This window comes from Ordospora pajunii (assembly GCF_021821965.1).
Source record: "Ordospora pajunii strain FI-F-10 chromosome Unknown Cg_03, whole genome shotgun sequence".
Classification (NCBI taxonomy): Eukaryota; Fungi; Microsporidia; family Ordosporidae; genus Ordospora; species Ordospora pajunii.
This window is the reverse complement of record NW_026848120.1, coordinates 123,672-148,048: the sequence shown is the minus strand read 5'-3', so window position 1 is coordinate 148,048 and position 24,377 is coordinate 123,672. Positions and strand designations below refer to the sequence as shown.

At 41.6% G+C, this 24,377-nt stretch overlaps 23 protein-coding genes across 23 annotated transcripts; 13 read left to right on the top strand and 10 right to left on the bottom strand.

Moving 5' to 3' along the window:
• Positions 1 to 108: 108 nt before the first annotated feature.
• HK407_03g06130 (tRNA nucleotidyl transferase) lies at positions 109 to 1,488 on the bottom strand (the record flags this gene model as incomplete). Its single annotated transcript, XM_060420604.1, has 1 exon — positions 109 to 1,488. One exon carries the CDS (start codon positions 1,486 to 1,488, stop codon positions 109 to 111), a length of 1,380 nt encoding a protein of 459 aa, XP_060277318.1.
• Positions 1,489 to 1,631: 143 nt separating this feature from the next.
• On the bottom strand, positions 1,632 to 2,501 carry HK407_03g06120 (uncharacterized protein; the record flags this gene model as incomplete). The annotated part of the gene is made up of 1 exon (XM_060420603.1): positions 1,632 to 2,501. The coding sequence occupies one exon, from the start codon at positions 2,499 to 2,501 to the stop codon at positions 1,632 to 1,634; it is 870 nt and encodes a 289-aa protein (XP_060277317.1).
• Positions 2,502 to 2,990: 489 nt separating this feature from the next.
• Positions 2,991 to 3,527, top strand: HK407_03g06110 (histone H3; the record flags this gene model as incomplete). The annotated part of the gene is made up of 1 exon (XM_060420602.1): positions 2,991 to 3,527. One exon carries the CDS (start codon positions 2,991 to 2,993, stop codon positions 3,525 to 3,527), a length of 537 nt encoding a protein of 178 aa, XP_060277316.1.
• A 166-nt stretch (positions 3,528 to 3,693) lies between these two features.
• Positions 3,694 to 4,188, top strand: HK407_03g06100 (uncharacterized protein; the record flags this gene model as incomplete). The annotated part of the gene is made up of 1 exon (XM_060420601.1): positions 3,694 to 4,188. One exon carries the CDS (start codon positions 3,694 to 3,696, stop codon positions 4,186 to 4,188), a length of 495 nt encoding a protein of 164 aa, XP_060277315.1.
• A 169-nt stretch (positions 4,189 to 4,357) lies between these two features.
• Positions 4,358 to 4,645, top strand: HK407_03g06090 (uncharacterized protein; the record flags this gene model as incomplete). Its single annotated transcript, XM_060420600.1, has 1 exon — positions 4,358 to 4,645. One exon carries the CDS (start codon positions 4,358 to 4,360, stop codon positions 4,643 to 4,645), a length of 288 nt encoding a protein of 95 aa, XP_060277314.1.
• A 210-nt stretch (positions 4,646 to 4,855) lies between these two features.
• HK407_03g06080 (ribosomal protein L18) lies at positions 4,856 to 5,449 on the top strand (the record flags this gene model as incomplete). Its single annotated transcript, XM_060420599.1, has 1 exon — positions 4,856 to 5,449. One exon carries the CDS (start codon positions 4,856 to 4,858, stop codon positions 5,447 to 5,449), a length of 594 nt encoding a protein of 197 aa, XP_060277313.1.
• Positions 5,450 to 5,578: 129 nt separating this feature from the next.
• HK407_03g06070 (uncharacterized protein) lies at positions 5,579 to 5,920 on the bottom strand (the record flags this gene model as incomplete). The annotated part of the gene is made up of 1 exon (XM_060420598.1): positions 5,579 to 5,920. One exon carries the CDS (start codon positions 5,918 to 5,920, stop codon positions 5,579 to 5,581), a length of 342 nt encoding a protein of 113 aa, XP_060277312.1.
• Positions 5,921 to 6,052: 132 nt separating this feature from the next.
• HK407_03g06060 (uncharacterized protein) lies at positions 6,053 to 6,535 on the top strand (the record flags this gene model as incomplete). The annotated part of the gene is made up of 1 exon (XM_060420597.1): positions 6,053 to 6,535. One exon carries the CDS (start codon positions 6,053 to 6,055, stop codon positions 6,533 to 6,535), a length of 483 nt encoding a protein of 160 aa, XP_060277311.1.
• Positions 6,536 to 6,663: 128 nt separating this feature from the next.
• On the bottom strand, positions 6,664 to 7,107 carry HK407_03g06050 (CCAAT-binding transcription factor; the record flags this gene model as incomplete). Its single annotated transcript, XM_060420596.1, has 1 exon — positions 6,664 to 7,107. One exon carries the CDS (start codon positions 7,105 to 7,107, stop codon positions 6,664 to 6,666), a length of 444 nt encoding a protein of 147 aa, XP_060277310.1.
• Positions 7,108 to 7,215: 108 nt separating this feature from the next.
• Positions 7,216 to 8,325, bottom strand: HK407_03g06040 (uncharacterized protein; the record flags this gene model as incomplete). Its single annotated transcript, XM_060420595.1, has 1 exon — positions 7,216 to 8,325. The coding sequence occupies one exon, from the start codon at positions 8,323 to 8,325 to the stop codon at positions 7,216 to 7,218; it is 1,110 nt and encodes a 369-aa protein (XP_060277309.1).
• A 181-nt stretch (positions 8,326 to 8,506) lies between these two features.
• HK407_03g06030 (SNF2-like protein) lies at positions 8,507 to 12,307 on the bottom strand (the record flags this gene model as incomplete). The annotated part of the gene is made up of 1 exon (XM_060420594.1): positions 8,507 to 12,307. One exon carries the CDS (start codon positions 12,305 to 12,307, stop codon positions 8,507 to 8,509), a length of 3,801 nt encoding a protein of 1,266 aa, XP_060277308.1.
• A 518-nt stretch (positions 12,308 to 12,825) lies between these two features.
• On the bottom strand, positions 12,826 to 13,821 carry HK407_03g06020 (uncharacterized protein; the record flags this gene model as incomplete). The annotated part of the gene is made up of 1 exon (XM_060420593.1): positions 12,826 to 13,821. One exon carries the CDS (start codon positions 13,819 to 13,821, stop codon positions 12,826 to 12,828), a length of 996 nt encoding a protein of 331 aa, XP_060277307.1.
• A 438-nt stretch (positions 13,822 to 14,259) lies between these two features.
• On the top strand, positions 14,260 to 14,808 carry HK407_03g06010 (GTP-binding protein; the record flags this gene model as incomplete). Its single annotated transcript, XM_060420592.1, has 1 exon — positions 14,260 to 14,808. The coding sequence occupies one exon, from the start codon at positions 14,260 to 14,262 to the stop codon at positions 14,806 to 14,808; it is 549 nt and encodes a 182-aa protein (XP_060277306.1).
• An 89-nt stretch (positions 14,809 to 14,897) lies between these two features.
• HK407_03g06000 (uncharacterized protein) lies at positions 14,898 to 15,377 on the top strand (the record flags this gene model as incomplete). Its single annotated transcript, XM_060420591.1, has 1 exon — positions 14,898 to 15,377. One exon carries the CDS (start codon positions 14,898 to 14,900, stop codon positions 15,375 to 15,377), a length of 480 nt encoding a protein of 159 aa, XP_060277305.1.
• A 135-nt stretch (positions 15,378 to 15,512) lies between these two features.
• On the bottom strand, positions 15,513 to 16,127 carry HK407_03g05990 (uncharacterized protein; the record flags this gene model as incomplete). Its single annotated transcript, XM_060420590.1, has 1 exon — positions 15,513 to 16,127. One exon carries the CDS (start codon positions 16,125 to 16,127, stop codon positions 15,513 to 15,515), a length of 615 nt encoding a protein of 204 aa, XP_060277304.1.
• A 73-nt stretch (positions 16,128 to 16,200) lies between these two features.
• On the top strand, positions 16,201 to 17,556 carry HK407_03g05980 (uncharacterized protein; the record flags this gene model as incomplete). Its single annotated transcript, XM_060420589.1, has 1 exon — positions 16,201 to 17,556. One exon carries the CDS (start codon positions 16,201 to 16,203, stop codon positions 17,554 to 17,556), a length of 1,356 nt encoding a protein of 451 aa, XP_060277303.1.
• A 95-nt stretch (positions 17,557 to 17,651) lies between these two features.
• On the top strand, positions 17,652 to 18,104 carry HK407_03g05970 (uncharacterized protein; the record flags this gene model as incomplete). The annotated part of the gene is made up of 1 exon (XM_060420588.1): positions 17,652 to 18,104. The coding sequence occupies one exon, from the start codon at positions 17,652 to 17,654 to the stop codon at positions 18,102 to 18,104; it is 453 nt and encodes a 150-aa protein (XP_060277302.1).
• Positions 18,105 to 18,198: 94 nt separating this feature from the next.
• HK407_03g05960 (uncharacterized protein) lies at positions 18,199 to 18,870 on the bottom strand (the record flags this gene model as incomplete). The annotated part of the gene is made up of 1 exon (XM_060420587.1): positions 18,199 to 18,870. One exon carries the CDS (start codon positions 18,868 to 18,870, stop codon positions 18,199 to 18,201), a length of 672 nt encoding a protein of 223 aa, XP_060277301.1.
• A 310-nt stretch (positions 18,871 to 19,180) lies between these two features.
• On the top strand, positions 19,181 to 20,053 carry HK407_03g05950 (uncharacterized protein; the record flags this gene model as incomplete). The annotated part of the gene is made up of 1 exon (XM_060420586.1): positions 19,181 to 20,053. The coding sequence occupies one exon, from the start codon at positions 19,181 to 19,183 to the stop codon at positions 20,051 to 20,053; it is 873 nt and encodes a 290-aa protein (XP_060277300.1).
• A 158-nt stretch (positions 20,054 to 20,211) lies between these two features.
• HK407_03g05940 (uncharacterized protein) lies at positions 20,212 to 21,090 on the top strand (the record flags this gene model as incomplete). The annotated part of the gene is made up of 1 exon (XM_060420585.1): positions 20,212 to 21,090. One exon carries the CDS (start codon positions 20,212 to 20,214, stop codon positions 21,088 to 21,090), a length of 879 nt encoding a protein of 292 aa, XP_060277299.1.
• A 39-nt stretch (positions 21,091 to 21,129) lies between these two features.
• On the top strand, positions 21,130 to 22,533 carry HK407_03g05930 (putative magnesium transporter NIPA; the record flags this gene model as incomplete). Its single annotated transcript, XM_060420584.1, has 1 exon — positions 21,130 to 22,533. One exon carries the CDS (start codon positions 21,130 to 21,132, stop codon positions 22,531 to 22,533), a length of 1,404 nt encoding a protein of 467 aa, XP_060277298.1.
• Positions 22,534 to 22,606: 73 nt separating this feature from the next.
• On the top strand, positions 22,607 to 23,224 carry HK407_03g05920 (putative chromatin organization modifier protein; the record flags this gene model as incomplete). The annotated part of the gene is made up of 1 exon (XM_060420583.1): positions 22,607 to 23,224. One exon carries the CDS (start codon positions 22,607 to 22,609, stop codon positions 23,222 to 23,224), a length of 618 nt encoding a protein of 205 aa, XP_060277297.1.
• A 98-nt stretch (positions 23,225 to 23,322) lies between these two features.
• HK407_03g05910 (uncharacterized protein) lies at positions 23,323 to 24,345 on the bottom strand (the record flags this gene model as incomplete). The annotated part of the gene is made up of 1 exon (XM_060420582.1): positions 23,323 to 24,345. One exon carries the CDS (start codon positions 24,343 to 24,345, stop codon positions 23,323 to 23,325), a length of 1,023 nt encoding a protein of 340 aa, XP_060277296.1.
• Between the last annotated feature and the right edge of the window lie 32 nt (positions 24,346 to 24,377).

Genomic DNA, 24,377 nt, shown 5'->3' with positions numbered 1-24,377 from the left:
ATTCTATCCTGCGGATTGATCCACTGCCAACCATGTAATTGCCAATTCTTTGTAAGCTCTGCCATTCGGCTTATATCTGTGACTGTGTTGCCATACTAAATCACAAACTCATCGCAAGCCCTTGATTCGTTTCAAATGCTCGACAACCTTTCTAGGATCATCAGTCTGGCTTACAAGCTGGTACACAATTCCTTCCTCAATATAGAATCGCATTTCGCATTCTACAATCCCAAGCTCTCTTATCAGGCTGCTTGCATCTACTATTGACGTGGCCTTATAGTACTCTTCAATAGACTCCTGTATTATCCTGCATATTATGCCTAGCCCATTCTTGAACTTCCCCTTTGCACTTTGCATGTGCTCTATTCCACAGTAAATGATAAGAGACTCATACCACATTTCTCCCATACATCTTACCACTCTTATGAGGCCTTCAATCCCAAGATTCTCCAGATCCTGTGTGTCCAGAAAGGCAAGGCTCTTTTCAATACTGTCTATTGTCTTAACAAAGGCCTTTGATGACGGAAGAGAATTCTTCATTATATACGTATTGCAGTATGCACTCTTCTTGTACCCCGCAACCGTTTGCCTACTGAAAAAACACAAAATAGTATAAAGGCAAAGGATCTCTCGCCTGTATGGCCTAGCACATAGATTGGTGATTTCCTCAACTGCTTCTATAAACCTAACTCCCTGCTCATAAGACTGCTCTTTCCAAACAGGAGGCTTGAATATCGGCCCTACATATCCTCTCTTGATTATTTCCAGCAGTCCATATTGCCCCATAGGATAGTGGATCATCTTCGATATCTCAATGTAAATTCGCTCATTCGAAACCTTTCTTGCCAGTGCCTTACGGATCTCTTCATCCTCCATTGCATTATATATGCTCTCATCAATATCAAACTTGAGTTTTGAGTGGAATCGGAGGATCCTAACTATCCTCAGCGGATCATCAAACAACGTGATTTTTGGATCTAATGGTGTAACCAACACCTTGTTGCGTATATCCTCTATCCCTCGTCCTGTGTGATCTTCAATTGTATTCGTAAATAAATTGTAGAACAGCGAGTTGATTGTTAGGTCCCTTCTAAACGAATCTTCTTCCGGCGTTGCAGGCACTACACAAGGAACCCTTGCGTCAGAATACGTCTCACTCCTCAGGCCAACAAAATCCACACATATATCATTTATTCTCACAACAGCCGTCTCCAGATGCTTTGACTTCTCATGATTGTTCTTGATTACATGCACTGTAGTCACCCTGTGACCTGTTGCGGATTCACTTAGCCCTGATGCAAACCCATATCCACTGATGTTTGACAATGCAATGTCCATATCAAAGCATGAGTTTCCCATCAGCTTATCTCTTACCCATCCTCCAGCAACCCTTGGAACAACATTGCCAAGCCTTCTGGCATGGCTTCTTATCAGCTCGAAAATCACCCTTTCGGTTTCAGTGAGCCTTGCCTCTAAGTCAATGCTCATTCAAGGGAGCATAAACAAATCCTTAAATGCCATCTCAAATCCAATTGTTCACACTCTCCTTTTTGAAAAGCACACTTGCATTACATTTTGTCTTCATTTACATAAATCATAGCCGGCAAACCAATAGTACAATTCATGCCTTCTCATTCAACAAACATCACCATCAGGTAAATCATCAAATGGAAAATTGCCTCACCAAGCCTCCAGAATCCACATACATCAGCCAAGCACTTTATAATATTGAAATATGCATATGTAGATACTCTTGTGTTGCTGTATGCAACAGTCCCCTGCTTGAATATGTAGTATGGGCCCAAGATCTTCGAAATGGTGGACATTGCGGTAAGTGCAATGCATGTGTATGGATTCTTCTTCATAAAGATTTGCACTCCCGAGCTATTGTCTATATCTGGATCGAGAAGAAGCAAGGAAGAATACAATATGATATAGAACGAGTTTGCAACCAGAAACTTTGTTATTCCGTTTCTGTTAATCATGCATCTCGCTATGAAGTCAGATGAAACAGCAAATATCACATATAGCACCAGGTAAAAAATACCCGAGTATATATCAAAAAATCCATCCAGGCTCGTGTCCACAGAGTGCAAGATGTTGATAAAGATGACAACCACCATGCTAAGATTCCTCATCATGCTACCAGTGATCGAAGATGATATGGCAAACATCAGCATCACAGATAATGGATAGCACAGCCCCTTTGCAGCCAATCCAAAACTGATAGATATCATCCCTGCACATTTGTACCATACATGACATGTCAAAAATGTAATAAGCCCTGAGAAGAAGTACTCCAGTTGATTATTGGAGACCTCCTTGAAGGTTGTTTTCTTTACGACAAATGGAGCAGACAGTAAAAAGATTATCAATGAAGATACAAAGCTCTCTATGAAGAATATTGCAATGAAGTCTGTTATCAGAAACTTTGCTGCGAGGTAAACCTGCATAGCATTTATTAGTGATAATGCTTCTCCAAGATATTCTATTCCTTTCATCGTTTGCTAGGGGCATCACACGGTTTTATCAACACAAAAAGGAGAATTGCATGGAGAATGCAGCTGATAGATATGAAATGTGATAGCGGCATTAATTAACAACGCTGCACATGCTAAATAGAAATTAATGCGTATAATAAAAGAATTTGCACGATTGATGGATGCTTTGCAAGAAAGAGTTCAGGATTGGAATCAGCAAGCAGTGTGGATCAAGATTATAAGCAAGAATTATCGAAGCAAACTACTAGCATGGAAACAGATGCCATATGATGAAGTATTGAGACTGATTTTATTTTAATGCAAGGAAGTGGCATCGATAAGCATGCGCCTATGATTTGTTTCAGAGGTTGCAGCAAAAATCACAGGAACGAGTATAAGGCAACAAAATGCTATGCATCTTAGTATAGAGAGATGCAAGACGAAAATAAATTAAACAATTAAGCCATATCTAGGTAACCACAACTGTTATATCCGTGCATGCCCTCAGAGATGCCTAGCATTTTATTTGTCAATCAGAACCTTATCAATCAAATTCGAAACAACAAACTTCCCTCCAACTTGGTTATAAAAGACCTAAAAAATTACCCCACAATGGCTAGAACTAAACAATCTGCTAGGAAAACAACAGGAGGAAAGGCGCCACGCAAGCAATTGTCTGCAAAGTCTGCACGCAAGGCAACAACATCCACTCCGAGTGGGAGCGCTAAGAAGTCCAGATATAGACCAGGATCTGTTGCATTGAAGGAGATCAGAAGGTATCAGAAGAGTACTGAGTTTCTTATACGAAGGCTTCCTTTCCAGAGAGCATGCAGGTCAGTAGTGAGGGAGAATAGTAATGCGGCAGATGTGCGATTCCAGGGCCCGGCTCTTGCTTCTATTCAGGAGGCACTTGAGCTCTATCTTGTAGGATTGTTTGAGGATGCACAGAGTTGTGCACAACATGCAAAACGGGTTACTGTGTTCCCGAAGGATATTAACCTTGTTCTGAAGCTACGAAGCAGGCACATAAGATCTATCTGTGATTAAATGTTTCTCGTTTGTTTGTGTATCTGCCAGCATCTGTGTAGTGTGTGTAGGGCTTTGGTTGTGTCTTTCCCACGCATTGTGATGCTGTGGTGTATCTGCTGGTTGGTTGTGCAGATTAGATAGGCATTAGTGTGCTAATATATTTGAACCCTTCGGTTGATTGCTAATGTATATTAGGGTGAGTGGAATAAATAGGATGGTAAGTAGGCATGACCTCCGTAAGATATTTACATTTAGGTCTCCGATTTTCAAAGAGGTATGTGAATCTGTAAACGAACAGATTTATTTTTACAGTTTGCTGAGTGATGTGTATGCAGCAGAGCTGCTTAATGGACAATGCATTCTTGATGATTTGAACGTTGAATTTGTGAAATTACACCTTGAGGATGCTGAGTATGCAATAATTGCACCAGAAGGAAGTACGTGCTGTTTGTGCATAGTTTCTAGTGAGATGCTTGCTGTTGAGGAAGTGGAGAGGTGTTTTGGGCAATCAGCCAGGTGCTATATCCAAGAGAAAGGGCCCAATAAGATGTTTAGTGTGGTTGAGTTTAATGAAAAAGTGGAAGTAAAGAAGCATGCAGGGATGGAATGGGTGTTTGGTTTCGAGGCTTATGCATGCCATGTTGTTTTTAATATGCTATATAAATCAAAGGAGCTATGAACAGAATGTAATGAATAGCGCATAGAAATTGGATAAGGCAAGTGCTTAAAATGCAGGACTTCCAGCAGTATAAGGCATTTTGAATAATGTATGAATAGCAAACGAACTTGTATATAGCTGTACTGTGTAGTCAAATTTTAACATGGAGCGAGCGGCCCTGGCGAGTAAAATGCATGACGAATGCCATATTATTCCTGCTTTTGTTCCTGAAGAAGCCGATGTAAAGATGGTAGACTATTGTGACATGAGCAAAGAGGAGATTACTATCAGAGGAATCGATTGTGTCAGGAAGCAGAAGAAAAACAACACTCGCTTGCATTTGAACGGTGTAGATATTTGTGGACAAGTATTTTATTGGAATGCAGTTGGCAAATGCAAGCAATCTGATTTTGAGAGGGGACTAAATCTTGTAACAAAAGGACTTGGGTTTTTAGACAATAAAAAGAAGAAAAACTGATGTCGAACGAATAAAAAGGAGGCGTGAATACTTGAAGCATGTTGTCTTTGCATTATGCTTTAGTATGATGAGTCTTTTGTAGTATTTGTTTATGTGATTATGCATGTGTAAGAGTTGCTGAGCATTCAAAGCGTTTGCTTGAATATTGCGAGTAAAGTCGATTGAATGGAATGGTTATGAAGAAAGAAAAATTTTACCCTGAAAGTAGCAATGTACAGCACGTCTATTAAGAAATTTGAGAGACTGCCACCGTCTACAGTAGCAACAAAGAAGTGCCCGAATTCTGCGAATGTGTATCTACAGGCGCTTTCTCAGTTTTACAGCAAGATTGCAAAGAACACTTCTTATCTATGCCTGAAGAAGATATCTAAGCGACTGATGATGTCGAAAAGTGACAGGCAACCGGTGAAAATATCGAAGATCATGAGTGAGCTCGAAGGAAAACAGGATAAAGTAGCAGTGATAGTTGCAAAGGTACTTGATGATGACAAGGTAATGATATTGCCAGCGATGAAGATTGTTGCGTTGCAATGGTCCAAGGAAGTGAAGGAAAAGATTGAGAAGTATGGAGGAAGCATACATACACTTGATGAGTTATTTAAGGTGTGTTCAGACATGGATGATGTGTGTTTGGTGTCAACAAACAAGTTTTCGAGAAAGTCGGCGAAGTTCTGGGGGCCTGCACCTGGAGAGCGTGGATCGAAGACATATCCACGAGGCAATCTCAGGTGTCACAATCGTGAAAAGCGTATCATGATGAAGGGAAGGAAGCCTAAGAATCAGAAAGTCGGCCAAAGCGAATAAAGTGAATTTGAGCTTCTTCGTATTAATACTTTATTAGATGTGGATGTATAACTTTTGATGATCCATTCATTGAAGCCAGAACGATTCATTAGCAGTGTAAATACAAAGAGATGTGCAACGGTATGCTTTTCAATGAGTTACACCTATCTCGAGGATGTTGTCTTCAATTTCTATGAAGCATGAGCAGCACTCACAATCTACTCTGCTTTCTACTTCGTGGCATAATTTATATTTTTCTCCGCATCTGCATGTTATTGAGTGTATGTCTGCACGTCTACAAACAGCATATGGCGTTTCCTGAAATCCTTTGTTCCTAGTATATGCTTCATATGCGTTGTTTAGTTTGAGATATTCGTCTGTTGATCCTGATGATCTATCTGGATGCACTTGGATCAATCTCCTTATGTAATGGATCCTGACGTCTTTCTCTGTGGCATTCTTTTTGAGGCCCAAGAGTTTGAATATCGACATCAGAGGGATAGAAATGCCGAGAATAATGTGTCTGTAAGAGGCACTCACCGTGTTTCCATACAAAGGCACACCTGTTGCAGTATAGATGTGAAACGTAAATCAGTTTCATAGAGAAGGCGGATTGGGCCATACATGAAACTTGGTTTTGGAAGATTTTTAAAAGAAGATGCAAAAAGCATCAACATGCTGATTCTGTCGATGATTCTGGGAGTTGGTGCATACTACATGCAGCCATCAAGACACTCACTGATCATAACTACAAGAACAATAGCACCGTATCGCTTAGACTCATTCCCGTTTGAGCAGAAAGGCCCTTATGGAATGTCGATGAGCCCAGTACTGTTTGCAAAGCCCGTAACCAAACAACTCGAGCTACAGAGACCATTTGATGCGATTGCGAAAATCAATAGTGAAGGTGAAAGCATAAATAACGATAAAGAAGCAAAAGGCAGCATTAAGCACAACAGCATCAAGGACATGCTGATGGCAAGCACAATATGCAAGATATTCTTCTATATTGTTGCGGCGGTGCTGATCTTTTCGATCGGTTACCAAACAAGAAAGTACAACGAGGGAGGAACATATGTGCGATTGCCAACAAAGAGCTCTAACTAGTGAGTGATCAGTGATCAGTAGTGGCAACTTGCAATAATATAATAATATGCAGGAGCAAATCAATAAACAAAACATTTTATTTATTAGCATGTATTTTATTATAAAGAAGGACACACGATGGCTAGGAGTTAAACGCTGTTTTTCTTGATGAATTCTTCTGTTTCTTTCTTGGTCAGAAATCTACCTGATGGCGCCCTCAGCCTCTTCATTGCATGTATGTGCCTGCTCTCATGCAAATAATTTCTCCTATTCGCCACCATGAGCGAATCAAGCACATCTCGCCTTGCTTTTCTTTTCATTATCCAGTTGAGCTGTTTTGGATTGATGTACATTGGCTGGAACGACCGGTCTGTGTATGGAAAGTGATAATCATAGACTCCATACACGTTTTTTTCGGGATACCTCATGCTCTGCAGCGGCTGCCCTTCAAATGCCATCGGATTATGCCGATGCCTACCAATTCCTTGCTCAATCAGTTCATTATGCTTCATACCAGCTTGCGCTGCCACACTCATCTGCTTATATTTGTGTTTCAGTGCTGCTCTGTTTCGAGTTGCATCAGGATGTATCATTGATGATTCTATGTTGCATGCATGATTGGTTTGTACAGCACAGCCTGTAAGAACTTCGTATCCCGAACATCACGCTTCGCAAATTTGCTCATACAGCATAGAGCATGTCTATCTAATCTTTATTTCATCATCCTTCTCATTGCCTAACTCCCAGAAGTTTATGTTTGAATCGCATGATCCAGAAGCAAAATACTTCTCATTGCTTGAGCATGAAAAGTGAATCACTCTGTTTTTATGCCCAACAAAATACTTCTCAATCTTGAATGAGGGAATTTGAGAAAGGCGTATGTCGTTTCTTGAGTATCCATGCGTGCTCAGGATCTTGTTTGACTTCAGCCATCTGATGTTGCAGATCTGTGATCCATAATCCATCGACTTAATAAGGCATGTGCTTGACTTACTGGAGTTGACCAGGTTCATGTCCCAAAGCTTGATGGTCTTGTCAGCAGTGCCCCCGCCAGAGACAAAAAGATTTGGAAAGTTCGGCGACCAACTTATCGCCTTGACTGCTGCCTTGTGGTTTGAACACTGCTTGATTGGATGCGACAAATTTCGGTAGTCATAAATATAAAGTCTATTGTCGTTTCCACCTGATGCCAAAAACTTTATGTCTATGCTCAGCCCAAGGCCGCATACTTCCTGACGATGCTGCAAAATGGTTGCCACGGCTTTTTCAGAGCGCAGGTCTGTTATTTTTATCTTCCTGTCCCTACTCCCCGTTATGATGTTTGTGCCATCCATCTCTATCACGCCCACCCTGGACTTATGGAATGGATATTTTGATATTTTCAAAGACACCATATCGATGCCCAGAACAACCCCAATCGATGTCCCAAGCACCACACTGTTCGTTGATGAATTGTGCTTTATCGAGGTTACTCCAAAACTGCCGAGACTGCACATCTGTAATGTTCTTGACGAACAAAAGTTGTGAACAAGCAGGTTTCCGTCGGCCATGAAAAACACATTATCTCCAGACCAATCAATTAGGCTACTGTAGAAATCATCAGGAAGACTACCAATCCTCACCTGTCTATAAGGCTGCACCACCAGCTTTGCATCAGGCTTCTTAGTACCTGCCATTAAATAGATGTTCGAATCAAAAGCAGGATCGGTCATACCCATTCCACACACATTTTCGCAAGACAAGCTGGTATACATGCTATTCGCCAGATAACTAGAAACATCTAATTTATTCCCCTTCAGAAACCTGTCCATATATGTTTGTTTATAACAAGATTGATGATAATCTTTTGATGAATTGTGCTGATAAAACAAAAACATCGTACCACATTTAATCCAGCACGTGTGCATTTCTAATCAATAATCGCTTAATCTCATCAATAAATCGAGCACTCCATCATCTTTACTTCCTGTAAATACTATTCACAGGCATCATCTATCCCCGGAACTTCTCAAGAAGATCCTTGGTTTCCATTGTTTCTATGTCTGCATTCTGTTGAGATATAAGACTGTTTGCAATAAACATCTTGAACGATTGCAAATTCATAACCTTCTCCTCTAGCGTGTTCTTCACTATGAGCCTAAACACATTGACCGTTCTTTTCTGCCCTATCCTGTGTGCTCGGTCCATTGCCTGCAAATCATTGAACGGATTCCAGTCGTGCTCATACATCACTACTGTATCCGCTGCAGTCAAGTTGAGCCCAAGACCCCCCACCTGCGTAGTTAGAAATAAAACTTGTGTGGTTCCATTATTAAACTCCTCAATAATCTTTGTCCTGGCTGAGCTCACAACAGATCCGTCAATCCTCGAGTGCTTGAACTTGTATCTCTTCATAATATCATTCACAACAAGATCTATGCTCGACTTAAACTGGAAAAACACAAGAATCTTGCTCCTCAGCTCTTCTCCTCCACAGAGCGAAATAATGTCATCGAGAGCCCTCACTTTACATGAAACCTCTTCCGAGTCTCTAAAGTGCCCTATATGTGATATCGCAAGGAACAAGTCCCTTGTTCGTTTAAATCCAGCGTTCTTCTGGTCAATCTTTCCATACTCCAACTCATTTGCTCTTCCTGCTTCCTCTCTTCCTCCGTTCTCATCGATCTCTCTATACAGACTCTCCTGTGCAGGCCCAAACTCAATAATAATGTCTCTAATTATCTTCGGCGGCAGATCCTTCAGCACATCTATTTTCAGCCTCCTCAAAACAAACGGAAGAACCTTCTTGTGCAGATACTCAAGCTTGGCATGCGCTTTTTCAATCTCAGAGTCAGACATCTTGACGCTCAACGTCCCATAGTCCTTCTCAGGCCCAATGTAGCCTGGCATCAGAAAGTTGAACAGCGAGACAAGATCCTCAACGCTGTTGTGCACCGGCGTTCCTGTCAGTATTATCTTTCTTGCACACTTTATCATGTTCATCCTCGCATACAGCATCGTTTGCTTGTTACGCAGCACATGTCCTTCATCAACAACTACATAAAACCAATCCTTCTCAATAAAGCTCAGATAGTCATTTCTAAACGCTTCATAAGAACTTACTATAATCGCATAATCACTCTTCATTTCCTTCCTATACACTTCACACGACATAAAAGGAAAAAACTTCCTTACCTCAGACTTCCAATGTCCAGTTAAGCTCGACGGGCAGACAACCAGCACTCTCCTGTCCGTCTCATACATCTCAGAACAAAGAAAAGTCAGCACCTGCAGCGTTTTTCCAAGCCCCATGTCGTCCGCAAGAATCCCATTCAGATTAAAGCTGTACAAAAAGCTCAACCATCTTACTCCTTCCGCCTGATAATCCCTCAGCTTCGTCTCCATAGGACACTTTATCTTGTATTCAGGAATCTTCTTCGAATCAAGTAAAGACTCAAGCGCCTTGTTCTCTGTATCAATTTGCACAAGGAGATCCTCGGCTATCTTCTCATTCGTTCGGAATCCAAGCGTAGGAATAATCTTCGAAAACACCTTGCAAGACACATTCCTATCCTTACCACTAGAAATGTTATTTAAAAGAGGCTTCACAAACAGTGGGTTGAACGAATGATCGCCTGCATCGATCAGCATACCAAGAAGCTCAACATCCAGATTATATAGCATGCTCCTTACAAACCTTTCATTAAACTCAAGAGATTTCATAAACCCACGTACCACTGCTACATTCCTCTTCTGCAGTGCATCCTCAAAAACACTCTCCAATCTTCTTATTCCTTCGTCACATGCATATATTTCAATTGTCCTTGCAAAAAAGTCAAGTCTGCTATCAAAGCCTATCACCCGGCTGAAAAACACATGCTGAAGAAACCTTGCTCCAAAAACTTTGAAAAAAACAAGAAATCCTTCACTGCCTTGCACTAGCCCTTCATATGCATTCATCAAAAACTTATTTACACAGACCTTTCCCTCATCATATGCATCAGTCACTATCCTCGAGAACAAACTCAGAAACTGCCTGCATGTCTCTACTTTGTACATCTTCACTGCAAACTTTAGCTCAGGAAGATTCACTGCTGCTTGCATCCTGATATAGTCAACATACAATGCCTCAACCATCGGATGAATCGATACAATACTAGGATCCCCCATCTTCTTCTTGAACTCCTTCATCGGCGCCATCTTTAGATCTCTGCACTTCAAAAAATACTCTTCAAGGCCTTTTACCAGCATCTCTTCATCGGTACTCTCCTCCTCTTCAGCATTTTCACACTCAAATCCTTCGTTATTCTTGCTATACCCATGAGCAAATCTGCTAAGAAATAGAAAAGTGTTGCCAATCATTGTTTCCTTGCATTTCAAGTCTGCAATCTCCCCTCCAATCAGGCATTCAAACAAACAACACCTGTTCTTCAGTATCTCGTCCTTCCCTATCACATTTATTCCGCTCTTTGTAAAATACAAGTCATCGTATGAGACAAAGTCATCCTCACGATACGGCTCATACAAACTTCCTCCAAGAACATTCATAAAATGGACCACTAGGTTGCTTGGCATCGCACTCTTCTTCTTCAAAACACTCATAGCAAGCTCCCTTATCTCCTCTTTCTCCTCAATCAAAATCATCTCTGCAATAAGAAAATCAATCGACTCGTCACTGAAGTTCTCAACCATCTTCACAATGCTGATACGCACATCAGGAACAGGCGATGTGAAGCATGGGAAAATCTCCTTTAGCTTATCAGACGGCACCTCTATCCCAGGATTCTCTCTATATATCTTTGCAAGCAGCGACAGGTTGGACGTCTTTGACACAGAAATAACCTCCTCCGCTTCGATATTGTTCCAGCATCTGTCAAGAATCACCTCCGCATCAGAGCAAATCGGAAACTCACACAAAAGCTCCGCACTAAGCAGCTTTATGTCCTCATCCACACTGCACAAAAGCGACACAAGCTTCTTATAAAGCATCTCCTTGTCAGGCACATATTCCTTCAGATATCCAAGTGCTATCAGCCCTGAAAACTGCACCTGCCAGTCGTCGTTGTCCAGAAATCCAATCAGCTGCTCAATAATATCATTCGCCCCAATCAATGGGTAGATACATGCTAAAAGACGTGCTGCAGCATCCCTCACAGGCGCAACCGTCCTGTCATCCACAAAGTCATTGAACTTGTCCGTAACAAGAATTTCGTAGATCTTCGAAAACAGCTTAGGATCAATCTTAACCTGCATCTCCCCTTCTCCCATCTCAGAAAACATTGCTTCAAATGCAAGAAACGCCCCATGCCGCTTGTGCCATTCGTAACTCAGCAGGTTCTCGCTTACCTGCTCAAAAAAATCAAACGGATTCTCAATCACCTTCTCTTCAACCTTATGCCTTTTGATTGCCTCTCCTGCACTTGCCCTAAAATCAATATCGCTCAGGAAGTTCGACTCCACATGCTCCATGTCCGCAAGCTTCTTCACCATCCTCTTCTGCTCCTGTATGGATGGCGCCTGTACGTTGAACTGCTCTCCTGTACAGCTCAGATATATGTCCTTCCCCTCCATATACTCAATCTTGAACTCTGTCACAAGCTTAAACTGGAACATCAGCGAACCAAGTATCTTCGCCCCGTTCTTCCTGTCCTCTCCTTCCTGCCCACACAAAAGCTTGTATGTTTGCCTGAGAATGTAAGGCGTAAAGTCAACATATTCTTTTATTTGAGAAACCAGCTCATCAGTTGTGTACCTCTTCAGAACCTTCGACTGCGCTGTATACAGAGTCGTAAAGAACTTCTCCAGCCTATTCATATTCTATGGGGTACTGCTTTCCATTAATTATATACTCTGCCTCCATTTCTCCTCACTTTCATGCATTTATTTATCGATGTATCACTCATGCATTATGATTCACGCCCATCAACTTCTCAAGCCATCATTCACTCAATCCAAACCTACCAGCATTCGTGCTGCACGTGATTAGTCAGCTCCATATGCAATTGGTAGCACAAATTATATATTGACTCTCTTCCTCGCATACAATGTGCGCCGATAGCCTTGCAAAAACACAAGAAATCGTTGAGACCTTCTAACTGCCAAAAAACATCGACCACAAAGATATCAAATTCAAAACGCTGCCAAACGGCTTCTCCATCGAATACACAAAAGACTCGGAATCAGACAAAAACGGATACAAAATGAAAAGCTCGGAGTTCATGGCTGCCTCTCACACATTCGCTCATGGCGTCCAGGATCTCAAACTGGTATTCGAAGGAAACACCGCCAAAGTAACTGGGAAAATCATTCTCAAATAGCCAAATAAAAACCCTTCACTGACCATTCTGGTACCTAATCTTGTACAAGACTATCCCTGTCAGCATAAGCGTTATAATAATGAAGCTCCTCATCGTATTTATCAGTGGATAAAACCAAACCTCTGCCTTGTGCCAAAGCTCTGGCGGCAGTGTCGAGCCCACCACCCTGCTCTTACAGTATGGGCAGAAAAGCTTCTTCCCTAGAAGGCACCATCCCTTGATACAGTCCTCATGGAATGAATGCCCACATCCTAGTGTGTGTATCTTCTCAACGCCGTCAAACCTCTTGGTGCATATCATGCACAACGAGTTGTTGTTGCCCTTTCCGGGCACGCCCTCTTTGCTGTAGAAGCCAGTGGACACCGCCATCATCTCGCTCAAAAAAAATATTGTTTCTCTGCTCAATAGCCCAAAGTACACAAAAAACAGCAGAACAGACAGTGAATGCATCAGGTACTTAGTGCCCACATAAAAGGTAATAAACGTAAGCGCCTGCCCAACAAAAATCCCTGAGTTCGAAATAATAAACAATCTTTTGAATATTGCATATGTACGCCTCATCGCTTCCTTATCGTGCTGTGACTTCAGCATCTTGAAGCAACTAATTAGAATAAACCCCATAAATCCTGCCCATATCCCAGGAAGAAAATACGATCGTGCATACACAAAAAATGCAGGCGGAAAGAACATAAGAATCAAAAACACACAGATGTCATGTGTCCTACTGCTCACCTTCTTCCACACCGTAAATATCGTTTGTATTATAAATGCATACATTGCTACAGACACAAGCCATCGGATCATTATTTCTCCAACAGGCTGCGATCTTTCGATGATTATGACCTTTCTGTAAACTCTTCTCTGATCAAGCGCATTCTTCCCATTTGCCATATACAATTTATCGCTTTCGTCATCGAACTCGGATCTCTCTGCGAAGAATTCGATCTCTTTTGCCTTGTTAGCCATCATCTGGTCTATTTCATCAACATCTCCAATCTTCTCTTGGCTCATCGAAGGGTGTACATGTAATCACGCTATCATATTCATACCTAGGTAATAAGGAGATAAGACAAATCTTGCATGATATACAACACACGAGCGGCGTTGCTTCACCAATAATATCACCTAGTTGCGTAAGTTTATTGATCACTTTAATCAGCAAGCCATGCTTAAATAGCTATAGTGCATTTCATGGCCAGCCTTGCACCAACAAACACATCCAGAATAGCAAAGCTATCCCATCAGTCTGGAAAGCCTCGAAGTATGCTCTAATCAGCGATGTATGGCCTAGCCCATTCCAAATGAAAACTGATGACATGACACACGATGAACTCAACCAGCACAGAAGAGCACAGGCATCCAATCTGTTTCTCAGTCTTCAGTTTGTGATTGAATCACGTCAAAACCATCCATTTAAAACAAAAATCACAGTTCTCAACAAGCTTTGCGATGGAAACCGTCAAATGTGTCCTTGTAGGAGATCCATCAGTGGGCAAGAGCTGGCTCATAACAACATACATAACAGGCAAGAACCCCGAGGGATACATCCCCACCCTTTTTGACAAGTCAAGTAAGGAGGTTTCCCGAGAAGGCCAGAAATACAGCATAACACTGTGGGATACCGCAGGAAGCGACGAGTACAAAAAGCTGCGCGGACAGTTTTTCCAGGAAGCCGATGTGTTTTTGATATGCTATGCAATCGACAACGCTGCCTCGTTTAAAAGCACACGGGCATGGATTGAAGAGCTCTCTAAATACAATGTCCCGATGATTCTTTGTGGCACAAAATGCGATGTGATTGATGGTGATTTGATTGACAGGGCACTTCCCGAGGCGTTGAAAAGCGAGTATGGCCTCTATGAATCAATAGAATGCTCATCGCTGGAGCTTGTAAACGTAAACAAGGTGTTTTGTGTGGCACTGGATGCAGTCTTGAAAGCAAGGCGCTCTAGGGCAGAGCCTGCCTGGATGTGGATGTGCTGCTGCAAGTGTATCTGAAAGGATGTAATAAATATTTATATGCCATCTGTTTGTTTGCAATATGTCAAGGCCAATGCAGTTCTTTCGGCAACACACGACTCCCTCCAATGAGAAGACGGCATGGACGGCAGAATTCTAACATCTTCCATATGCTCACTAAGAACCAGATAGTTGAACTCCGAGAAGCATTCAACTTCCTGGATGTAAACAGCGACACATTTGTTGATCGGTCAGACCTGGAGAACTTTCTTGCATCAATAGGATCTCCTTTCTCTTGCAAGGAAGTAGATCAGATGATGCATGAGAGCGGAGACAACATGACATACATGCTTTTCCTTACTATGATAGGCGAAATGCTCAGCTGCACAGACTCTGAAAAAAACATCTTCAACGCATTGAAAGAATTTGATGATGTTGGTGATGGAAAGATAGATGAAAATATGCTTAGGCATTGGCTGACTGAGAAAGGAAGCTGCATGTCAAACGATGATGTTAATTTACTTCTTAAAGGATGTGTTGAAAATGGGCGGATCGACTGCAGAAGCCTTGCAACCAAAATGAAATATGGTGAAATCATTACTGAATAGCAAACACATATCCTGTTAGCAGCTATATTCTTTTATGTGCATAATAGCAAAGCATGTTCTATAAACAATGCCAATTAAAACACTGCTTTTACATGTGAGTCTCCTAGCGAGTGATCAGAAAGCTGTTGCTGATCATCAGATTCTATCCAGTTCGTTTAATATTACTGCTTGCTTTTGACGCTCTTGCAATGCATCATCTGCACTTTTCAAAATCTTCTCGCCCATTGATTTCATGTCAAGCAAAAAGTCGACTACATCACTTTTTTTCTCTACAACATACAGCTTCTCTTTCTTGTCAATCGACAGATTTGCGCGGTATATCTGATCGATCAAGGTGCATTTTCCTTCCTCCTTCTTCAGTTTGTTATAAACTCCTCCAAAAATCCTTCTGTACATCTGTGCACATCCTTCTATTCTTGATTTTAGCCGCTCCGACCTCATCCTCAGCCCATTGATCTTCTTACGAACGAAGTCGTACGAGTCGTTGATTTTTTTGCAGAGATCTGTTTGAAGCGCCTTCCTGTGCTCAATGTCCTCGCCTTTCAAAAGAACAGGCATCATTGTTGGATCCTCACTCAATGAAATGCTCCAAAGGGCTTCCGGAAAGTCGAATGGACGGCTGAATGGCTGATCCACCTTGTTGTAGAACACATACTTGAACTTATATGCTGGCGAGCTCGGATCGTAACTCTTCTCAATATTGTCGATTATTGCCAGCAACTCCTGGTCCTTCTGTATCTTGTACTCCATGGGCTTGATACAGCAATAACATTTGTGCACTGCCTTGCTGCCTGACTAAAAAATCATTTTGTATATGTGCTGCATGAAGGCTGAGCAATTGCACAGCATGAACAGAAGGCGGAAGGAGTTCCATGAATTCATTCTTTCGGACACAAAGTACACAGAGCAGAGATCGTGCTTAATGAGCCTCCGTGTGCTAAACCAGAGCTATAGGCAAGCAGGACTGTCATCTAACGAGATGCCGGATCCTTCCACTAAAGTTATTTCCAAGCTATCGAGAGGAAATACTGTGCTTGGATATAAATTACACCTCATTAGGCTTGCATTGATTGATGGGCGTCCTTTCAAGCCGAGTATTGAGGTAAAGCGTCACTACTACAACCAAGCCAGCATTGTGCTGCTTCTAGCAATGATAAAAAACAAGCCAGAGCTGGTTTACTCAATGCTCAGTGGAGGATTTCCAAGCAGCATCAATGCATCAATATTTGGAAGTGCCCTTTTTCCAACATATTTCCATCTTGCATGTGCAATGAGCAGCGAGATTTTGTCTGTTTTCATGAGTTTCTCACCGAACTATGAGCTATGCTGGAATGGACTTACGCCACAGATGATTGCGTCGTTTGGAGGGAAAACCTTGGATGCAAAGCAGACATTCAATTTTGTAACGATGAGGCAATATGGCTTGCTAAATGCATACCGAGGAATCGAAACGGTTAAAACCGCAGACAAGCCTTTGTTTCTAGTTGACTTTTTGTGCATGAGCGACGACATTGCCGCAGCAAAAAAGATCCTCGACAGGAATCCAGAACTTGCAAAAGCGAGTAGACTGTGCTATCTTGTGCAGGCCAACATGGAATTTGTTTTTCTTCTCAGCAAATACCAAACATCAATCTGCCAAGAGATCAATGGGATGTCTGCATTGCATGCAAAGTCTGCTGATGGCGACATTGAGCAGCTGATTGCTTTTCTGGCGCTGGGATGCAATGTGAATGCAACAGATTGTCTTGGAAACACAGCAATGCATTACAGCGCATCCCATGAACATTTTGATTGTTTAGAAATTCTTATCAGGCTTGGAGGAAACAGATCGATGGTTAACAGAGATGGAATAAGCACGGATGATATACTGGCTGCAAAGAACATGACACTCGACATCAAGGACGTGGATGTTGAACTGCCGGAAGCAATATTCCAACTACTGGAGCACTCTGAAAACCTATGGCATTATTTATCGATTGTTAGAAGGATACGATACAACCGCAGTCATACAATTGTCAAGAAGAATAGATTCACAATAACGTCTCTTTTGAATCTTCCACACAAGATTGACTACACCGAAGCAATGATTCACAAAATAAGCCAAGTCAAGCAGATTGATGTTGAAGCACACTCACCATCCAAGACACTTCAGTTGTTCATGGAGTATGTACAGAATTGATAAGCTGATTGCTATGAGTGTTTATGTGGGTGCTGCAAGTGCAAGACGATGATTATTCGGATGCAACTAGAGGATATTGGAAATGATTGCCCTTGATGGATGGGTTTAGAAGCTGTAAGGTTACAATCGGAAACGAGGCAAGAGTTATTCCTGAAAGCGAAAGGCCTGTTTCTGAGCTTACACACGAATGGAAGGTCTATGTACGTGCACCAGTAGATGTTGTTAAGCGAGTTGAGTTCAGATTGCACGAGTCGTTTAGCAACCGGTTGGTGAGTGTGGAGTACCCTTTTGAGGCTGTAGAGAGGGGATGGGGAGAGTTCAGCATCCAAATAAAAATTGTGCTGTGGAACGGAGAAAAGATACACTGTAGCCATTTTCTACAGCTGCATGGAAGTGCCGATGTGATTGTGAATGAACGAGTTGACGAAATTGTGTATCGAGGCGAGCCCAATGCGATATTTGTTGAGGAAGATGAAGAAGCAGAATACAAGAAGATTGAAGATGCAATCTTGAAGATGCTGGATAAATTCAAGGAGATTGGTGCATAGACTATCTTGTGCTAGTGTATGCGATTTGTTGTGTTTTAGGCAAATTATTGGGAATGTGTATAAATTTCGATGTGTATTATTTATTTAAGCATGTCTATGTAGCCGAAGGCGTGATGTCTCTGCTAGTATCTATGTTTTGCAAGATTTGCTCTTGTTTTTTCTGGAATTTGTCAATATCTCCGAGAAATTCTCCAATATTCTTAGCAGTTAGCTGAGTTGATTGGATGGAATTTATTGCTGTATCAATGTTTTTTCCAGGGTAGTCGTCATCAACCATTCCAAAAACGATCATTGAAAGTACCAGGTAAATTACTGTAATCAATACACGCAATAGATTTACAAATGCATACCGATTATGCATGCTCAAAAACATTAGGTATTTCAGGCCACTTAATATGGCTATATACTTAATTATTCTTACAAATTCTTCATTCGAAATCTTAAGTTCAGAGTATAGGCACCTGTATGTAGTAAATATATAACAGGCAATTCCAACGAGTTGTATTGAAATGAGGCCCAGGCATTTATAATGGTTGTTAGCTGCTTTATCCTTGTCTTTACCTGCAGATTTGTTGTTTTGAATACAACTAAGAATGGCCAGTGCTGATGGAATGCACAAGATGGCAACAATGATCCATACCGTTATAGGATTTTCTTTTGGATTTTCGCCAGTAATTTTAGTAATTTTAGCCACTGGAGTGGCCAGGAACGAAATGATTATCAAAGGCCATACAAACATTAGTATCTTTGCGACAATGCCCTTCATATCAGAGCTAGCTTGTGGAAATATATAATGTAAATAAGGAGAGCATACAATATCTTGGGTGGGCATATTTCATTTTGGCTGCTCCTTCATTTAGCATGCTGAATAATAATAGAAGTCTTGGCACTTCCAAAAATGAGTTATGGCTATGGTTTATGCTGAATTATTTATGAAGCTTATCAGCTCAGGGTTTGTGAATCCACTATGCTTGCTGGTCACATTAAGATACTTATAGCCACAGTATGTAAAGATTAAAGATCTTTTGATGCAATGTTTCAAGTTTGCTTTTGAAATGCAATAAAACTGAGTCAACATGAAAGCATTTGAACAGTTCACATCAAGTTCTGTGTACTTGCTTAGCTCAATGGCAACAACGATTATAAACAAGTACATTCTGTCTGATTTGCAATTTGAAATGCAATATCTACTTGTGATGCTCCAATCGCTCGCGATTGTTTGCTCATTGCTGTTTCTGAGAAGAATCGGTGCCGTGGACTTCGAGCTCACAAGATTCAGAAAGTGGCTGCTTCCATCTTTATTGCTGACCGTGATGATATTTTCTGGATCGAAGTCACTGTATTACCTGCCGATCTCAATATACACGTTGTTTAAGAACAGCAGTATTGTGATTACTGCACTGCTGGAAAAAAGACTCTTCAACAGAAGGATATCTTCATTGGCATATGCATCGTTCATGCTAATGATTGGAAGCTCGTATATAGGCGATTATTCAGAGGCGATTCTTGCCACTGGATATGCCTGGATGCTGATAAATATTCTGTCGACCACAGCCTATGTGCTTTCGCTGAAAGTAGCCATTGATACAGACAGTAAAGCAAAGACAGAGTCTGTGTACTACTCGAGCCTTGTGTCTTTGCCGATTCTTGCGCCCTTATCATTTGTGTTTGATGGCAAAAGCAGCAAAGGGATTTCCATAGGAGTGCTAGCATGGGTGTTTGTATCATCTGTTTGTGCGTTTTTCACATCATTCAGTACTGCATGGACATTGAATGTTCTTTCATCAACGACTCTTGGGATGCTTGGAGCACTGAACAAAAGCATTGGGTCATTTCTTGGCATCATTGTGCTGAATGAAAGCATAAATACGTGGAAGGTGTTTTCCTTGATGCTGGGATCGGTTTCTGTGGCAATGTATTCGTATGGACTTTCGTTTGGGCACAAGTAGTGCAAGCTTTGCTTATTAAATGATGCAATGCGATGCAAAGCCGTAAAGGAGTATTTATGGGAGAATTAGTATGGCTGAGTGATACACAATGAAGCCGATGGTATATGTACAAATGCAAATGCATGCGATTGTTAAACACATGATTTACTGCTCCCTGAATGGACAGGTACGAGACAGCAGACCACGACTATATGCATGCCAAGGACTACTTCAACAACTACAAGTTTGGCTATATTGAAAGAACAACAAAGATGCTTTTACTGCAGAGCTTGAAAGTGGAGGATAGAGAAGCACAGGATCTGCTGACAATACTAAGCAGCAGCAAGGCACAGCTGAAGAGTGTGAAGTCTGTTGGTAGTGATGCATCTAAGCTGATTGCAGAACTATCGGAAGCAACACATGAAATGGAGCTGCGGCTGAGGGAGTGTGAAAAGGCGCTGCACGAAGAGCAGCAGAGGGAAATGGATCTTGCAGAGGAGTATTCACGAATAGAGGCGCTTGATGAGAATTTGAAGTCGTATGATGAGCTTGTGATTCAATTTGATAAGAAATGCCAGGATATTCAACAGCATGTTGATAAAATTGATTTGCTAAAGAAAAAGCTGGCATTGCTGGAGACGACTGATGCAGAAGAAGATCTACGAGGCATGCGTGCAAAGAAGGAAAATCTTTCTGCACGGCAAAGGCGACTGTCGTTGATAGCCATGGAGAATTACATGGAAGAATCGTATGCTTGGTATAGCCGAGCGGTTGAATTTGTTAAAAACATGTTTGGAATACAAATAGTGACGGTTGAGCAAGAAAACAACGAAATGTATATGAGGTTTAAAGCATTGGCAAGCGATGTTGGAATATTTGTAAAGGACGGTGCAGTAGTGGATTGCAAACTTTACAATGCGAATAACGAGATTCTTGAGAATATGTTTAAGAGTATAAGTAAGGTTGCAGTGCTTATAAATGAGCCAAGGATGCTTTTTATGCTAGCATACGGTATATACAATGGACAGGGACGCGGTAATGCAGTTGAGGATGTGTGACGGAAGGAGAGAATATAAACCTTTTTGAGTAAACAAATAATGATGTTTTTATGTATGCTTGAATTTGCAGTGGCGCTTCGTACATGTGTTAAAGACAGTGATTGCCTCAATAGGTCCAGACCGGACATTCATTCGCTGTATTGCGTTAACCATGCCTGCCAAAAGATCCTTTCGCCGGGTATGCATTGCCTGAAGCCAGCTGACTGCTCGTCTTATTCGTTCTTTGGGCCGCTTGCCTGCACAGAGAAGTGTAAGGTGGAAGGCGAATGCGAGTATGATGATCCAAAAACACTTGGGTCCATGTATTGCTGCAGAAACATCCCATTGGGAAAGTCGTGCAATGTGCATCGGCCAAGAGCGCTTAGTGGGTGTGACACCCATCACTCGTGTATGCTAGGCTCTAAAGGTACATATGAGTGTGTTCCAGACAAATCGAGTTCGTGGATGTTTAGTGTGTTTCTGTCAATAAGTGGAAACATTGGGATCAATGTCGGTGTGAATCTGCAGAAGAGATCGTATAGACACGCATACATCGAAATTCTCAGAACAAGGTTCCAAACATTCTATGTTGGATGCATCATGTATGTGTTAGGCAAAATCTTTGGATACTGCTCATATGTGTTTGGAAATCAGTCCTTTATTGCGGTGTTGGGTGCTACGGGGCTTGTGTCAAATAGCATCTTTGCGCCGATGATCAATGACGAGCTGTTTACATGGAGGGACTTCTGCGCAATATTGTTTGTGTTTGCGGGCACGACGCTTGTTGTTATGAACACGACGATAACACATAAGATGTACAGCCTATGCGAGCTGATGAAGATGTACAAGCGGACGGAAACACTGGTTTGGTTTGGATTTATTCTGATTATGATCGTTTACCTGTTTGCATTCATCAAGTATGTGGAGATAAACAGCAACTGGGAGCTGCCTGGAGAAAGAATGATGTTTCTGAAGAGTGGCTCGGTTTGGTTTGAAGAGGATGGATTTGTGATGAAGTATGTGATGGCACTAGCATATGTGTGTCTGTCTTCTTTCATAGCATCCTTCACGACGCTGTCTATCAAGAGCTTGGGAGAGATGATTGACAAAACGATTTCTGGAGATAACCAGTTTGTGTTTTTTACGACATATTTTTTTATACTGGTGCTTGGTGTATGCACCTTTTTCCAGATATACTGGCTCAACAGAGCATTGAGGCATTACGATGCTCTGCTTGCTATTCCAATGTTCCACGTGACCTGGACACTCTTGAGCATAATAACCGCGGGGATATACTTCAGGGAGTTTGAGCAGTATACCGCTAGCCAGCTGAAGATCTTTGCCTGCGGAGTGGGGGTTATTTTTGTTGGATCATTGTTCTTGGGCAGCAGGATAACAAACAAGACAAGAATAAGAACGAAGAAGGCCGCTTTGGAGTATGAGCAGATTTCAAAGACCCAATGATGCTTGATGGTGTGTTTATTTGTGTTTCATTGCCACAATTTATCAATCGCTTATAAACATTAGCTTACACATAATGAGCGGCGATGATGTCTACGTAGTTGAGAAAGTTGTTGCGAGTAGAAAAGTAAAGGGAGTGAAGCAATATCTGTTGAAGTGGATGGGATATCCTGATGCGGACAATACATGGGAAGACGAAGAGAACATCTTCTGCAAGGATATGATACAAGAGTATGAAAGCAAGAAAGCTACAGCAAATGCAAATGCAAAGCAAAGCAAGAAGGGCAATGTGCATTCATCAGAAGCGAGCACTACACAAAAGGCCCAAAAGCGTGCAACTGAGCAAGTATCTTGTAAGACGAGTAAAAGAAGCAAACCTCAAAAAGGTAAGAATGGTTCACAGAACAGCAGCGAAAAGACTCAGGAAGAAAGCAAAAGAAAACCTCGTGCTAAATTTCAAGGCACACCTGATGCACAAGTGATAAGTAACAGCCAGAACTCGGCTGTGGAGAAAGTCATTTCTGTCGAGAGAAGCGATTCAAAGAATGGCTTGACTGTTTACTTGTTGTTCAAGAACGGGGAGAATGGTAGATTTCCAGCCGAAGTTGTCCACAAAAGATATCCTATTCCTCTTCTTGAATACTACGAAAGCAATCTTGTGTTCTGTGAAGATGGAGCAGATGCTAGCAATTAACTCAAAATCTATGTGATTGTGATTGTGATTTCTTTCTGGTTGGCTTCAGGCCACTAAAACATTAAATAGTGATATAGAACATTCTCTAATAATTTATGTTACTCGGGTGCATCCTTACACGAGGATGAGGCATGTGTTAATAGAATGGTGCACCGTGTTGCAAATGGATTGCTTATACAGTATCTTGTGTCTTTCTCAATCACGCACACTCCTCCTTTCTTCAAAACAAGTTTCTGGTTGTCAACGCAAACCTGTACTGCACCTTTTATGACAAACATTGAAAATCCACAAGCTGCATGCTCAGGATTGACCGATGCAAGGCTTTTGAGAAACAGAATGCCTGTTGTTATGCTCAACGATGTGATCAACGGCTCAAACGAGCTCTTTCCCTGGTAAATCCCAAGAGCATTTGCGATTGCATAGTCTGGATATTCCGATGCAAATTCTATATTTTCTGTGCATTCACGTATTGCTTCAGGACTAATAATTGATCTGGCCACTTTACATCGTTGTGATTCCATCGCATTTTTATTCTGCATATCCCCCGCAATTTCTTCCACCTTGGCATCTATCAAGTTCATTCCAGGGCCTGCTCTTGCCTTAATGCGTGCATCTATTGCAGAATCATCCTCATCACTTATAGAATGCTTGCAGATAGATCCTCCATGTAAATACTTGCTATTCTCAGCCTTGATGGTGCACAAGCTTTCAAATCCATCATCTGCAATGACATTGTGATCTGCTGTTATGTTTTCAAATAAAACAGACGGATCCATCTTCTCAAGAACACTGTTTGTTGCAATGCTACTCAATTCGAATGTGTCTGCATCGACAGTAGACAAGTCAGCGCACGACTGTTTTATGGAAAGTCTTTCGCGAATGCCCTTAATGTCAAAAAGCGTATCGCTATGTTTGCATTCGTCCTCGCTCCTGTATACGGCTGTTTCCTCGATCTCTGCAACACTGTCATCTCTAAGCACTGATTCTGCTGTTTTCCAGTAATCATCAATATTTTCAAGGTCATCTTCATCCCTTCTGATGTCCAGCCGTGACTTGGGATCCAGTGTTTTTCTTCTATAGATCTTGCTTCTTCTACTTGGTGGCTTGTATGTCCTCCTCATTCCGCAAGGGGTAACATTTGGCCGTTTGGGGC